Source organism: Pseudopipra pipra, chromosome 24 (assembly GCF_036250125.1).
Source record: "Pseudopipra pipra isolate bDixPip1 chromosome 24, bDixPip1.hap1, whole genome shotgun sequence".
Classification (NCBI taxonomy): Eukaryota; Metazoa; Chordata; class Aves; order Passeriformes; family Pipridae; genus Pseudopipra; species Pseudopipra pipra.
Genome location: NC_087572.1, coordinates 2241316 through 2257190, shown reverse-complemented (window position 1 = coordinate 2257190; position 15875 = coordinate 2241316). Strand labels below are relative to the sequence as shown.

The following is a 15875-nucleotide window of genomic DNA, read 5'->3' as shown; positions in this document are numbered from 1 at the left end:
GCCCAGATCCTGGCAGTGCCTCCTGCCCAACCTCGTGCTCTGGTGAGGGAAAGCCCAAGGGAAGCAGCAGCCTGGCCTGCAGCCACCCCTGCATGGCTGTGCCCAAATCCTGCTCCGTCGGCCGAGCTCACCCAGCCCAGCCACGTGTGCCTGGATTTGGGGTGGGCACCAAGCTCAGTGAGGGGCTGAGTCTCCCCCCTGCCAGCCCGGGGCTCCTGCTCCTCCCCTGCACCTTCTCCACTGCTGAAGTGATGAAATTTTAATCTGCTGCCAGGCAGGAGATGAAAGGGAGGCACCACAGGCGCTTCCCTGGGATGCAGCCGCTGCAGCCCCGGCACCACGATGGGAGCACAGACACAGACACTGTGCTGGGAATTGTCACCACCCAGGCTGAGGGAAGAGGGGTGCAATGGTGTGGGTTTGGCAGGACAGGGCTGTCTCCTGGCTCTGGTGGAGGTTTTTTTCTCTTGGGCAATGGGTGCCTGTGGCTTCTCTGGGAAGGAGCTTTGGTTGACGGGAGACACTTTGAGCTCTGCAGGGTCTCCTCTACACGAAGGGACCTCTCAGCTTTGGGGTGTCTCACTCTGACCCCCAAGCACGACAGTGTCTGTGCATGGCCTGAGGGTCCCCAGCACTGCTGCAGGAGGCTGGAGGTGACAGAGGCTGCCAACACTGAGCCCCTCACACCTGATTCACTGCACCCCTTCATCCAGCTGGATGGATGAGTGGAGAGAAATCATTGGTCCATAAACCAAACCACAGGGACCCCATTGATGCCACACCCCCAGGCAGGTGGGGACAGACAGGCAGTCAGTGGTGCTGCCCAGACCCTCGGCACAGGCTCCAACATCCACCCCCTGCAGCACAGCCGGGTGTTCCCAGTCAGAGCCATCCGTGCCTGCTGGAACCTGTTGTCCCTGCCCGGTGGCACCAACCCCGTGCCATCACAGCCAGCCCCTCACAGGAGCAGGACTCCTCACTGCTGGTGGGGCACAGCAGAGGGGTTGGAGCAGGGACCCCCAGCCGGTGTCCCATGATTTGGCAGTTGGGGTCAGGGCTTCTATTCCCATCAATTAGCGACCGTTAATCAGAGGGTGTCGGTTGATTAACCTGGAGGCTAATTCCAGAGGCTCATCTCACCCTCTTATCACGGAATTCAGAGCCTGGCGACTCGCAGGTGACACCCCGGCGGTGACACGTCCCCGCTGGTGGTCTCGGGTGGGAGTGGGACCCCCTCTCCTCCCCGCGGTGTCCCGAGCAGCCCCTGCAGGGCCGTGCCGGGACCTCGGCGGGGGCAGGAGGGGCGGGACGGGGAAACTGAGGCAGAGAGTGGGGCCGTGCCGGGTGGGGGGCCCGAGCCGCCCCCGTCCCACCGCCCCCGGGGCCGGGGGAGGGACCGGAGCGGGGCTGCCCGGCGCTGCAGCGGGCGGAGCCGGGGCTCGGCGGGGCCGCCTCCCGGTCGAGCCCAGCCGTGCCGTTCCGTGCCGTGCCGAACCGAGCCGAGCCGTGCGCTGCCGAGCCCCGCCGAGCCCCGCCGCACCGGGCGGCACCGGCGGCCCCGGCGGTACCGGCCCCGGCGCTCTCCGCGGTGCTGAACGGCTCCGCCGCGCCCGCAGGACGCGCCGCCGGCGGGGCTCGGCCCGGCACGGCCCGGAGCGGCTCGGCCCGGCCCCGAGCGGCCGCGGGGGATGGAGCCCTTCCTCGGCTGCACCGGCGCCGCGCTCCTGCTCTGCTTCAGCTACGCCGGTCTGCGCCCGGTGGAGGCAGGTACGGGCGGCCGGGCCCCCGGGAGCGGCTGCCGGGGGTGCGGGGAGGGGGGTTCGGTGCGGGGAGATCCCCCCCGGCCGGGGGAGCAGCGCGAGGGGACGGAGTTTGGGGTCGCCGGGACTTGGTCGGGATTTGGGTGCAGAAGAGGCGGCGGTTTCGGACGCGCAGCCCCGCGGCACCGGGCTCGGGGAGCGCCGGGCGCTCGCCCCCGCGGGGTCCCGGCGTGGGCGCTCCAGCCGGGCATCCCCGGGAAAGGCGGCTCGTGGGGATGTGCTGTGGGGACGGGGAGAGCGAGCCGAGCCCCTCGCCCAGCGCTGGGCACGGAGAGGCGAAAGCTCTTGGGCACCTGAGCAGCGGCACCGGTTCGTGCCACTGGGATGAACGGGAGCAGAGGGGGCAAAGCCAGACCTGCTCTGCCGATGCCGCGGCACGTCAGCCTCGCCAATCCCCCTGCCCGGCTCACCCCCGGCTGTCCGGGGCCCAGCTGGGACCCCTGTGAGCTGGGGAAGCACCGCGGCCCCAGAGGAACCTCCTCTCCGGGGGCACAGCACGTCCCAGCCCCTGGAAACCAGGCCCCGCTGAGCTGGGCAGTGGGGGATCTTCGGGGAAGGCAAAGGGCCCCATGAGCTGGACCTGATTTTGGAGCGACCAGGACGTGCTCAGGTCCTCTCCTCCCTGCATCGGCCGGGCTGAGCCTTGACCCCAGCACCCCATGTGGGTGTAAACTGGGCAGTGCTGGTGCTGCTCCCCAGCCCAGACCAGCCGCCCTCCCCGGCTCTGTGCAGGGCTGTCTCCTTCCCTGGCTGCAAGATGTTGGTGGAACAGCTGCTTTGATTTGCAGACCGCTGATTGCCAGGATATCTTGCATTCCAGGAGGCTGGGGGTGACTATTAGGGATGCAGGAGCTCCAGGGAGTGGAAATTCCTTTGGCCAAGTCAGCCCCGGGAGTTGCTGGAGTTACATCCAGCCTTGTCAGGGCTGCAGCAACCCCCCCCCCCCCCCCGAATTCCTTCGGCTCTGACATCCATCCTTGGCCTCTGAAGTTGCCGTTTCACAACTGACAGATCCGGGGAGATTAATGAAAACATTCCCGAGAGGAGGGAGCGCTGAGGAAAACACCGCGGCACAATGGAGGCGCCTGCAATTGTGACAGCCCTCCCGATCTTCTGCAAACTAGGCCACTTCCCTGCTCTTCCTTATCCTTGAATCACCTCGGTCAGCAACTGGGAGTAAACACGGAGTTGTGCCCCTGCCCATAACCACCTCCTGCTCCTGCCTGTGCCCCGAAGTGTCCGTGCCACGTTTTGAGCTGGGCAGCTCCGTGGGCACGGAGAGCTGCCCTGTCTCATGGGTATGGTGTGTGCTGGGGAGGCAGGAGGCTCAGATATGGGCTCTGCCGGACCTGGGTGACCTTGGTGTTGGGCCACACACCCCTGCTGCCCCCTCTCTCTGCGTGTCTCCTTTGCCAAGGGTGGTGATGAGCTCTGCCCGTGCCCCGGCGAGGCAGCAGACTTGGCCTGTCCCTGTTTTTCAGAGAAGGAACAGTGGAATGAGGGTCTGGAGTGGTTTTCCCAAGGTCACACGGAGGTAGTGGCAGCACCACCACCAGCTCCGTGTCCCCAGCTCCACCTGATGATGTGGCCACCAGGCCACTGAGGCACACAAGCCAAGAGTCACTGGAAAAAGCCCATGGAGAGGAAATCATTCCCAGGCAGGGATGGAGGCTCGGGGGTCCTTTCCCTTTGGACCCAGAGCTTGTGCAAGTGGGTTTGAAACAGTTCCCATTGTGGAAGGTTAAAGCTGCTGTTCCCAGGAGGGAACTGGTGCAAATTCCCCCCTGGCAAAGCCATGGCAAGGGCGAGTGAGGGAGCAGCACCGAGCACAGGCCCTGCTTTGAGCAGGGGTTTGCCCAGACAGGACCGTTTTTTGGCAAGGTGATGCCAAGGTGAACAAGAATTGGTAGCAGGACCAGGAGGAAAAAGTAGCTGAGAAATAACCTCCTTACCAACACTCTTTGACAGCCCTCAACATCCCACCTGTGTGGGTGACCCCTCCAAGTCATTCCTGCTGCTCCCTGTTCCAGAGGGTCCCTGAGGAAACACTCAGGATGGTTGGCAAGTCAGAAACAGGATTTGATTTTGCCACAGCATTGCTCTGCCAGCAGCTCCCTCCTCCTTAGGCTGAGTTAACAAAGAGGGGGGTGAGCTGGGCTGGGCTCAGGGCACTGCTGAGGGCTGTAAGAGCAACAGGGAGATGATGGAAGACTCCAAAATAGGCCATGGCCCCTGCAACTTTTTAGGGCAAAGAGCATCTCTGTAAGGTGCTGGCCCAGAAAGCAGCTCAAGTCGGGTTTGTTTTTGTGAGATGGAGGGCAGAGGTGACATTGCCAAGGCAGAGGTAAAACCTCCCCTGCCAGCACAGCTCCAGGCCCAGTTCAGCTCTCAAGACCTGGACTGGCCTCCAGTTTGAGGAGCCCCTTAACAGCCCCCCCCCTCCACTGCCCAAAAAGGGGCCAAACCCGCCTGGCTGGATTCTGGTCACTGCTCAGCTCCAAAGTGTGTCCTCACACCCCAAGCCACGCTGCAAACCAGCCACCTCCTCCTCTGCTGAGGTGAGTGTCCGTCCTCACCCCCTCCCCAGGCAGCCCCCCCGGCCTCAGGGGGGAAGGAAAGCAAAGCAAAGCTGACAACCCGACTCCAGGTGCTGATTCCTGCCCTGGATGTGCTCTCCCTTCCCCCTGAGCCCGGGGAGCTGAGCTCACCCGTGGTGTGGCAGGATCAGACCGAGCCACAGGCTCAGCACACAGGGGAGGGAGAGCAGTGATCGCTCCGAGAGCTCCCTGGGAATAACAAACCAACCCATTCCGGCCCCTTCTCTCCATCCCGGAGGCCACGGAGGTTCCTGGCCAGCTCAGGGGAGGCGTAAGCACTTTATTGATTTCTGCATTCCCTGTGGGAGAGGTTTAATTGGAGTGGGGAGGTTTCTAACCTCCCTGTCAGCCTCTCAGCAGGGATGCTGCTGCGCACGAGGCAGCCAAGGTTGTGCCATCCTCTTCCAAACGCTGTCTCCTGCTGGGAATATACCCATGGAAAAGGGACATCCTGCCCAGAGAGATGTGCTTGCAGGCATTAACCGTGCACAGGGTCCTCCATGGAGTATCATCCATGTGCTGGTACTGGACACGGCCTCGTCCCTCGGAAATTTATTGCTAAATAAACCCCTCCTGGTTTATAAAGTGCCCAGAGGCCGAATTAAGGCCTGAATCGAGTATAATTCAGTTAAAAGCAGAAATGTGTTGAGCAATGAAGCTGCAAATCTTTACATGTGCAGTAAAAAGTGGGATACAAGAGCAGAGCTGGGCTGGGAGCAGCCAAAAACTCCTGGGAGAGGTCTGGCACCGGCATCCAGCGCTGTCTGGGAAAATCCCGGGCTTGCTCAGCCTCTCTGCCTCTGATTTCTCTGATATTACAGAGGGGTGGGCTGAGAGGAGCTAGAAAAGCCCGTGGCACCCAGTTCTCCACAGACATTCAGGTCCCAGGTAAACCATGCCATGATGGCAATGACTCTGCTGTGGGTTTGCAGCATTAGAATCCAAAGGGATTGAAGGGACCTGAGTGGATCCTGCCTGGCTTTGGGACTCAGGGACCCCAAGGTTTGGCAGTGTGGGGCTCTCTAAAGCAGAAGCACCCCTTCCTTCTGCCCTGAGGGATTCCCAGCAGCCAGGCTGGACACAGAGAGCATCTCCATGCTCTGTGAAAAGGCTCCATCCTCCCTGACAGCATTTCCACCCTCAAGTTTGGGCACCTGCTCGCTGGGAATCGGCGGCAGAGCCGAGGGGTGGGCGGGAGGGGGCTGGCCTATTAATATCCCGTTTTTGCAGGGAAGTGGGCGGTCAGCGGGAAATAATTGCCTCTTTCCCAGCCCAAAGAACCACCAGTTGGTCTTTCTGCTCTTTGAAATTGCCAGAGCTCAGCAAAGAGCCCCACTTCCCACGGGGCCGGGAGCGGGATGATCCCTGCTCCCTCGCACTCCCCTGGGGCTCCCCTCATTAAAACCCTCGGGAACGCTGAGCAACGTGCCAGCCCTTCCTACACACCCCATAAAGCCGGCAAGCAATTATATCCACTGATGGGATCCATGCTGGGAGAGCTCAGAGAGGCTCAGAGAGGCAGTAAAAGCAGGTCTGTGTGAATCCACATGCCTGAGAACATCACATGGATCTCACGGATGCTCCTTCCCCTTGCAGGTCGTGTCCTTCCATCTCCTGCATCTGAGGGCTGCAGGGATAAAGAGCTGCTGGGATTTAAGGCTGGCATTCGCTGCTTCCTGCAGGAAAGGGCAGCTGGCAGGTGGATGGCATGGAAGGAGCTGCTTCAGAGCCTCAGCAGGCACTCGGCTCACTGGACCATGTCCCTGGGGCTCTGAGGCTCTGAGCCCTTCCCTGCAGGAAAGGAGCTGTCTGGGAGAGGAGCTAATGGAACTGGGAAATGCTGAGAGCACAGCATAGCCTCAGCCATGTAGGAAGCAATTCCAGGCACCTTCAAGTGGTTGGAGTTTCCAGGACAGCTGAATTCAGAGGGAGGTTTTTGGGGCCAGGCTGGGCCCCTTGGCTGGGGAGATAAATTCAGGAATACACTTTAATTCCAAACCTATAACCCAACCACAGGACTTGGCCGGCCTGAGGTGACCTCCAAGGGTGTGATATGTCCATAGATTCCTCCTTTCCTTCAGTGATGCCTTTGTGGCCCAGGAACCTCCCTGATCCTACAGGTGCCAGGCAAGACACCCCAGGGTTTGGACACCCCCTTTTCTCACTCCACCACCCCCCGATCAACATCCCCCCCTTCCGAGGTGACAGCAGCAGTGGGATGGAGACAAACCTTCCCCCTGCTCTTTCTCCCACCCATCCCATCCTATTTACAGCTCCAGTGGTGGAGCCAACACACGGAACAGTGGTTGGTCTCCTCTTCCTCTTCCCCCACAGTGGCCGCTGTGCCGATAACAAAGCCAGGGAGGAGCCAACCCCGGGCTCTAAAGTGTGTGTGGGGGTTTCTCTCTCTCAAATCAAAGTCCACTAATAACAAGGAAAACATTTAATGGGAGGCTGGAAGGGGTTTCTCAGGATCCAGAGGGGATTAGGGATGATCTCCAGGGCTCATGTCTTCCTGCTGCGCAGCGGCGGCGCCGACCTGCACCTGCCAGAAGGGCTCCAGGTGAAGAGGGAGGCAGAGCTGGGACATCCAGCCCTGGGGGACCTGAGATTGCGGATTCTGTGGGAAGGAAAGGAGACATGACTTTAGAATCCCCGGCTTTGAAGCTGCTGCTCGTGTTTAAGAGCCTTGATTCGGTCTTATATCATCAAGGCTTCCCCTTGCGGGGGAAGGCCCCCCTTGAGGGGGGCCCAGTTTCTGCTGATGTGAGAAGGGGAGTATCTTTCCACCCAAATTCGGCCAAACAGATCCTCTGCCAGTTTGCAGAGTGGGATTTGTTCCAGCAGCATCACAGCTCCTGCTCTGGGATGAAGCTAAACTGCTAAACCAGGAATATTGCACCACACGGGTCCCTCAAGGACCAGACAGGGAATGTGCTGCCCTCAGAGATCCTGGAGTAAACAGGCAGAGAAAGGTTTGATCCACAACATGTTCCCTGCTATCCCTGCAGCCATCCCACCCTCTGTGCCCGCTCCCAGAACACCAGCACCTTCCCTGGCTGCCACAGGCACAGAAGCAAAGTTTCCAGGAGTTGCACATGACTCTAGGAAGGAAGCAAAGGTTTGGATTTGGCCCTGCTAGAGCTGCTGACCCCCTGCAGCTGGTTGGGAAGCAGGAATTACACTTTCTCCACCTGATCTCAGCCAGGTTGGCACTACAGAGAGCTGCAACGGGCCCAGGGAGCCAAAAGTCACATGGAATATCTTGGAACAGTGTTTGGATATTAGGAAGTCATGATCTCATTGTGCATCTCCCGGGAGCGGCCAGAAAAGGATCCTCATGGGTGAAAATTTTGCTTCCAAATTATTCACTCAGCTCTGGGAGCAGGAAACTCATTCCTCCTGGGTTTGTATTTCTGTCAAACGCTGTATAATTCTCTTTTCTTAGTGCTTTTTATGCTGGTTTGACACCACTGATTTATGTGTAGCTACTCCTAATCTGTGGTAGTGCAAGGGAAGGCTGTCCTAGATTCCCAGACTTTAGAGCTGCTGACTTCAACTAGTCTGCCTCTCTCTCAGGTATTGCTTCAAGGGGGGGGGTTCTAGAATGTTCTTGACCACCCACATCAGATGATTTCTCCCCCACCTCCATTCAGATTCCGGCTTTGCAGGCTTTGAGCTCTGGGTTGCAGCTTTGCCAAGTGTTCCCTCCTGCCTCCACCTTCTCCCACCACTTCCCAGAGGGTTCTTTGCTCTTCCCCAGCTCTTTAAGGTCTTCCCAACTCCCCCACATTTTAAGTCATCAGGAAACTTGGACACTTTTTATGCTGTGCCTCCTCAAGGTCACAAATTTCAAAGGGGACTCAGGTACCAAGCGCAGAGTGCTGCGTGTTCCCTTTTCCCAGCTTTTTCCCTGATCTCTGTTCTCTGTTCTTGTGGGGTTAATTAATCTTTTCCAAGGCCTCCTCAACTTAAGCTGAGTGGTAGCTCCTGAAAAAAAAAACCCACCAAAATTTAGCTCCTAAAAATACCCAGGGATGACAACCACGCTGGGATTCAACGGTGCAGAAGTGCCCGGCTGCAGCTGGAGACTGTTTTGTCTCCCATCCCTCAACTCAGTCATGTCCTCTCCGTATGTTCCAGCAAATTCATCAGGCATGACTCACAGACCTTCCCTGTGCACATTCCTGTCTGCTGACTGCCCCTTCCTAAAATTAGACCCGACTCTGGTTGGTTCAGGCACGGGGGAAGGTGAGAGATGCAGAGCCACGTCCCTTCCCTGTGCCACAGCAGGGAGCCGGGGCTGGAAGGGGTTGGTGCTCGGGATGGGGAGGATGATCCATCTCCCTCCTCGCCTTGTCCTTGGCTTGCAGGGGAAGGTGAGGATGATGAGTGTTTCCTCATGAGTGTTTCCTTCCCCCAAGAGCTGGCAGGGGAACACTGCCTCATTCCATGAGGGCCAGCCCCTGGGAGATGAGAATGCTCTGGGTCAACACCGACTCCATCATCTGCTCCAGAGGGGAATGACACATCCCCTGGGAAATCCTAGAGACCACAACCACTTGCTGCTCCTCCTGAAGTCCCAAGTTTAGCCATACAGCAATGCTTTTGCTCACTGAGAGACTCTCTGGAATCAGTCTGGGTCTGATTCTTGTCCAGACATCCTATTCCTCAGGGACTCCCTGGTGGGTGTGGAAGGAATGAGGGTGTTGCTCTGTGAGTGCAGGACAGCACTGACCTTCAGCTGGGGAATTCTGTGCTCCCGTTATTTCTCTGTTCCCAGGGGAACATTCACCAGGAGTGATGTCAGTTGTTTGGAGACACTGACACTACAGCTTGAATATTTTCAGCCCCATCCAGGCGGCTGGGACTGACTATATATCCAACAAGTGTTACTGGAGATGGGCACACGTGCTTCCCTCTTTTACTGGTGACCTCAACCCCGGCCCCAAAGGGGCTGTGCAGTGATTCTAATGCCACAAAAGTATTACCTTCTTATAAAAGTCAGAAAAAACATTACTCTTCCTCACCCTCCTGAGGTTATTTAGAGCATTTACTGCTTTGGGTTCAGGGCACGAGCTGGAGATTGTGAATTAAATGTGACCAGAGGAGAGGGAACAGAGTCCAGCTGGAAGAGCTGTGCCAAGTTTATGATGTAAAACCTTCACCTGAGATGCCAAGAAGGGCTTTGGACTGTGCAGCTCCCTGGGGAAGAGGCTCTCAGGGAGGGTGTGCAGGAGTCCAGCTCTCCTTGGCAGGGCTGGCAGCTCCACAGGGCCATTCTACTGGAACTGGGAATAAACACAGAGCCTCAGGCAACTGCTTTCCTGGCCTGCCCTTCTCCCAGTGCAATATCCCTCGGTGTGTCCTGCCAGCTGTGGGTGGATGATTGCTGGATTTCCTCTGACATCGGCCACGAAACATTTTCTGCCAAACTTACAGCAAAAGAAACACTCCCAGTTACTACTCCTGCATTTCAAACCTCCAGAGTGCTCATCAAAGCATTCCCTTTGCATACTTCCCAGGCAGATTTTGCATCTCCTCCCAGCTGTCACTGTCAGACCGTAGTAGGGAACAACAGAGAGAACGTGGAGCGTGGTTGGGAAGGAGGAGATGAATGAGCTGCTCAGGGCTTGGCTGTGTTGGCAAAAGAAACTCTTCCCAAGGGTCAGTTATTTCATATGTAGAATCATGGAATGGTTTGGGTTGGAAGGGACCTTAAAGATCATCCAGGTCCTCTCCTCTGCCATGAGCAGGGGCACCTTCCACTAGCCCAGGTTGCTCCAACATGGTCTTGGACACTTCCAGGGATCCACGGGCAGCCACAGCTTCTCTGGGCAACCTGTGCCAGGGCCTCACCACCCTCATAGGAAAGGATTCCTTCCCAATATCTAAGCTAAATTTCCCCTCTCTCAGTTTGAACCTGTGCCCAATGACACTCATACTCTCAGCAGAGATCGCCTAGAACCTCACTGGGAATCGAGACCTGGAGTACCTGCAATTTCCAGGTCCCATATCCAGAAACAAACCCAGGAAGGACCCTGAGGAAGGCCTTTTCCCACTCCCTTCCTTGCTCTAGCTCTGTCTCCTGCCCCTGTAAAGGCTCTGCTCTCCCTCCCTGCAGACAGCCCGTCGGCTCCAGTCAATGTCACGGTCAAACACCTGAAAGCCAACTCGGCCGTGGTGACTTGGGATGTTCTGGAGGACGAAGTTGTCATTGGATTTGCAATTTCCCAACAGGTACAGTGCCTACAGTTACTCAGCTCCAGTCATGCTCGTCTTCCCCCCCCAGGTCCCCTCGGTGCCCAAATCCTCCTGCTGCAGTTTAAGCCCATTCCTTCTCGTCCTGCCCGCTGTGGTCCGAGGGGATTTGGCTCCCCGTCCTCTTTGCAGCAGCGTTTCATGTGCTGGTGGCTGCAGAGAGGGAAGGGCCCGATGGGTCCCCACGTCCCTGGTGGGCAGGGCAGGAGGCAGGTGGCCTTAGGGGACAGCAGTGCACACGGGGAGGCCTCCCCACCACTCTGTGCTCTCCTCTCTCGGCTTCCAGAAGAAGGACGTGCGGATGCTGCGCTTCATCCAGGAGGTGAACACCACCACCCGCTCCTGTGCCCTCTGGGACCTAGAGGAGGACACTGAGTACATTGTGCATGTCCAGTCCATCAGCATCCAAGGCCAGAGCCCTGCCAGTGAGCCAGTCCTCTTCAAGACCCCCAGGGAAGCTGAGAAACTAGCCTCTAAAAATAAAGGCAAGTGTGGGTGAGTTCCTATGTGGCCCCCGGGACGCCCAAGGCAGCGCAGGGCTCTGCAGAGAGGAAACAGGATCCTGTGTAGGGAGAATGGCTGGGATAAACACACACAGGGGGCTGAGTGCTCTCTCACAGCCCTCAGGGGACAAGCAGGATGCCTCAGGGTACCCAGCAGACAAGGCTGAGGGGTGCACAAGGTGACAGGGAGGTGCTGCCAAGGCGGGCTGCTCCTTTCTCCCGTTTCAGATGAGGTTTAACAGGCAAAGTGAGGAGGAGAAGGTTTCCACACTGGGAGCTGTGTGCCCAGCTCCCTGCAAGTGGAGAATGCCAGGGGGAAATTCCTGAGCAGTCTGTGAACTCATGTGGAACCAGCCCCCTGGATGGCACTGGCACTTGTGGGACTCGAGGAGTCTCCAGCGCTTGGATTCCAGGGCAGCAGGAAAAAAAAAATACCCCAAATATTTCTTACATTTGAAGTATTTCTGCCAAATCACAGAAAGCTGAGGGTGGAAGGGACATCTTGAGATCACCCAGTGCAAGGCCCTGCTCAGGGCAGGTTGTCCAGGATCACATCCAGTTGGGTTTTGGATATCTCCATGGAGGAAATCAGGCACTTCCTCACTGGCAACTCCTTCACCTGTTCCTCTCAAGCCAAACCAGATTGTTGAGGGGTTTCTGTCAGCAAGAATCCCTGCTCCAAAAAGGGCCTGGGAGTGCAGGGCTGTGGCACACACAGGTCCCTGTTTGCCTGCTGAGGATCCAGCCTGTTCCAGGGCATTTGGCCATGGTTCCAAGGATGTTGCAAGTTCTTGATTCTTTCTATTAAAAGATTTGGTGGCTGTAAATACTGAATTGCTGTTCATCTGAAAGCACTAAGAGAAGCAGTGCTCCCTTCCTGGGGGCCTGAACTGTAATCTTCTTAGTGCTTTGAAGCCAAGGAGGCGAATTACACCCCACAAAAAGTCTCTGCTCGTTTCTGAATCCCAGGGCTCCACTGCAAAATATCCTGCCAGGCTCCAGGAACTGCTGGAGCCTGCAAGGCTTTGTGACAGCCACAGACAGCACTTACAGGGACAGAGACAGCAGAGCCACCACAGGGACAGGTAACATGTGGGCTCACCCTGTGGCAGCTCCTGTTGATCCTGTCCCTGCTCTGTCCCTTCAGGATGTCACAGAATCAGAGAATGAATCACAGAATCATGGAATGGTTTGGGTTGGAAGGGACATAAAGATCACCCAGTCTCACTCCTTACCATGGGCAGGGACACCTCCCACTAGCCCAGGTTGCTCCAACCTGGCCTTGGACACTTCCAGGGATCCAGGGGCAGCCACAGCTTCTCCGGGCAACCTGTGCCAGGGCCTCCCCACCCTCCCAGGGAGGAATTTCTTCCTAACATCCCATCCAAGCTGCCCTCCTGTCAGGGTGAGGACTCCCTCAGAGCTGTGACCCTGACACGCTGCAGATTTGGCTCAGGGTGTTTGGTTTCATGTCTCTCTTTCCCCCCTTGTGCAGATGAGGTGACAATGAAGGAGATGGCGAAGAAAAACCAACAGCTGCGAGCGGGGGAAATTCTCATCATTGTTGTGGTGTTGTTTATGTGGGCAGGTCAGTTCAACCTCTCCCTCAAAAGCATGTGATAGCCACAGAGTATCCCTAGGGATGGATGGATGGATGGCTTGGTTTGCACGTGTAATCATGGAAAGACCTGAAAAGAGACCCTTCCTCCCACCAGGAGTGTGGAGTACTCAGCTGTAAGGTTGGGCAGTGCCAAAAGCAGGAGAATCAGTGGGTCAGGTCTGGTCCACCAGGAGTAGATAATGGACTTGATGGAGCCAATTCCCAATGGCTAATCCTGTAATCTCATTTTTTTCTGGAATGATCTGAATATAACACCCTCAGCCCTGGAATCATGGACAGGTTTGGGTTGGAAGGGACCTTAAAGATCATCCAGTCCCACCCCCTGCCACGGGCAGGACACCTCCCACTAGACCCAGGCTGCTCCAAGCCCTGTCCAACCTGCCCTGGAACACTTCCAGGGATGGGGCACCCAAACATCCAAGGGGATGCCTTGAGCCCTTCAGATGATACAGGGCATCTGTAATTATCTGGATATTATATGACTCCAACACTCATGCAAAACAGAAATTTAAGAGTCTCACTCTCCACACCCACTATTTTATATATATATGTGTATATATATATATAAATGTACACACTAAAACCTACTTAAAACCAATTAAAATAATGGAAGCATATGGAAGAGTTTTCCAACAAGAGCTTGGCACCACATGTCAACAGATCTTACAGGAAATTGCACCTAGGGGAGATCTCACTTGTGTTTTAAGCCTGTAAACAGGGAGAGGAAAACCCCTCCAACTCCTGCTCTGTCAGTTTAGTGTGTCTGAAGTGGCTGTTGTTTGGAAATTACACCCATGAGTTAATGGGAAGTCAAGTTTGCACAGGTTTGTTCTCTGTTCAGAGAGCCCTGGTGTCCCCTGACTGCCTGTAAAACATTAATGATCCCACATTTGCTCCCTGAATGGCTCAGGTGACCCGAGGAAATCTGGCAGGGAGGGTAATTAGCAGCAGGATAAATCTGTGATTCATAACAAGACAGCCTTTGCCACTCGTGTTTAGTTCCCCTGTCCCAGTCAAACCACTTTCCCACACACAGAATATTCCTCATCACAGAGGGGGAAGGAAGGATTAACTATGTCCTGCAAAGTTCCCTACAAGTGAATCCATGTATTACATTTTTTTTGCCCTTATTTGCACCTCCAGAGCCAGGGCAGAAGTTATTCCCAAAGACAACCACACAAAACCCAAAACTAAATTAAAGGGTTTCCAAAACCTCTAGTCCATGATTTTTTCAGCATTTATGCCAAGTTTTTACTTGTGCACATCCAAATTTAAATGCCCTGCCAGGAAAAACAATCATGAATAATTACATGGAGCGACTGAACAACTGATTCATCTCCCCCTGTAGAATAATCTGAAACTCAGATCAGCTGGGAACAAAGAATTTGCTAATCCCACAATTTCCCTTCCAGACAGATGACTTACATTTAAAAAGGAGAGGAGGGAGGGGAAGAATCTCTCTGCATCGAGTGGGTTCTTTACAAAGTCTCAGTGTAAAAAAACCCTCCCTCCAGCTCTTAACCCACCCTGTGTGATGATGTTTGAGCAAATCCAAACTGGAACCAGTTTGGACTGAGCCAAGCCCCAAACTCTTGTGCTGTCGGTGTTTCTGACATTTTTCTGGCATTTTTTGTGGCACTTTGCTTCTTTGTGCCTCAGTTTTGCCCTCTGAGATCACAGAAGGTGTGACCCTGGCAGATGTTAACACCTGCTCTCCCAGGATCAGCCGTTTGTCCCCATTCCCAAAGAAAGGACTGGGATCTCTGTGCATGTCAGCAAAGCCTGGGGGCAGCTGCCATAACCACAACTCACCTCACAGAGCAGTTTGTGATGATCTGGTGGAAGTTTTACACACATTTTGCTATTAAGGAGTATTTTTCAGTAAGGGAAAAGCAGCATCTGCCTGGACCTACTTAACCTACGTGTCTGGAATGTGCAGGCAGAGATGTTATTTGGTGAAAGCATCACAAGGAAGCTTTGGAGACAGACATTTGCAGTCTTCTTACGTGCCATGGCTGCCCCTGCTTCCCTCTCCATGTGCCTGGGCGGGAGGAAATTTCCACTTGCAGCTTGTGCTGCCGTGGCTGTTGCACATCTGCAGGTGTTGTCCTGCTGCTGGCACACAGGACCTGCCTCCCCTCTGCCAGCTCCAGCTCCTCTTCCCCTCAGAGGACAGAGATCAGAGGACATGTTTTCACTAATCAGAAATTCCAGGAGCCCCTGTGTTTGCAAAGCAAAAAAATCCCATGGAACTGCAGGAGTTGGTTGTTGGCGTGAGGGCTTAAAACACTTGTCCCATTTATTAACAGGGAAGTTGGAACATAATTAAGCTTCTGTCCTCCTGTCTAACTAGTTTAGCATGGAATTAGGCACGGGGGAAGGAAAGAGCCAGAGGGCTGCCTGGCTGCTTTAGAAAATGATCCTTGGGAGGAATTGTGGATGCTGCCGAGGAGGCACAAAGGCGGCTGGCAAGGAGGGATCTCTGATCTCGGCAGGCTGAGCTCGTCTGTGTGATCACTGATGGTTTTTCCTGTCAGGGGTGATCGCCCTGTTCTGCAGACAGTACGACATCATCAAAGATAACGAGCCAAACAACAGCAAGGAGAAAGCCAAGAGCGCCTCGGAGAACAGCACCCCGGAGCACCAGGGCGGGGGGCTCCTGCGCAGCAAGGTGAGAGCTGGGGACAGGGCACACAGCTGGGGACAGGGTACACATCTGGGGACAGGGCACACAGCCCTGAATCACCCAAAACCCCTCTGTTAAACACCCCCCCCTGCAGCCGGGATGCGGAAAAGGAACACCCTCCACCCCCACGCATCACTTCGTGCTCTGAGCCCGCCAGCCACGCCTCTGGATGGGCCTGAATTGCCATCAGAAATCAGGATTTAACCCACAATTCTGAATTATCTGAACACCTCTGGAAGAAAAACGAGTTCCTCGGGTCCTTCCACAGCCCTCAGGTGGCACGTGGCGAAGAGGACACTGCTCTTGTAATTAACTGAAAGTTAATCAGCAGGAGCACTGGCTGGTGCACGATGTCAAAGGTTTGTCACAGCCTTAGTAAACAGGCTC

At 55.8% G+C, this 15875-nt stretch overlaps 2 protein-coding genes across 2 annotated transcripts in view; one reads left to right on the top strand and one right to left on the bottom strand.

Annotated features, from left to right (window-relative positions):
- Positions 1–1439: 1439 nt before the first annotated feature.
- The window catches only part of FNDC5 (fibronectin type III domain containing 5), a 16529-nt gene continuing 2093 nt past the window's right edge, over positions 1440–15875 (top strand). Inside the window, exons 1-5 of the mRNA XM_064635348.1 lie at positions 1440–1767; positions 10542–10657; positions 10965–11163; positions 12677–12769; positions 15340–15473. Coding sequence (XP_064491418.1) covers positions 1689–1767; positions 10542–10657; positions 10965–11163; positions 12677–12769; positions 15340–15473 — 621 coding nt within the window. The 5' untranslated portion in view covers positions 1440–1688. The remainder of the gene's footprint in view (positions 1768–10541; positions 10658–10964; positions 11164–12676; positions 12770–15339; positions 15474–15875) is intronic.
- LOC135402293 (uncharacterized) overlaps positions 6846–15875 on the bottom strand; it is a 26014-nt gene continuing 16984 nt past the window's right edge. Inside the window, exon 5 of the mRNA XM_064635332.1 lies at positions 6846–7037. Coding sequence (XP_064491402.1) covers positions 6923–7037 — 115 coding nt within the window. The 3' untranslated portion in view covers positions 6846–6922. The remainder of the gene's footprint in view (positions 7038–15875) is intronic.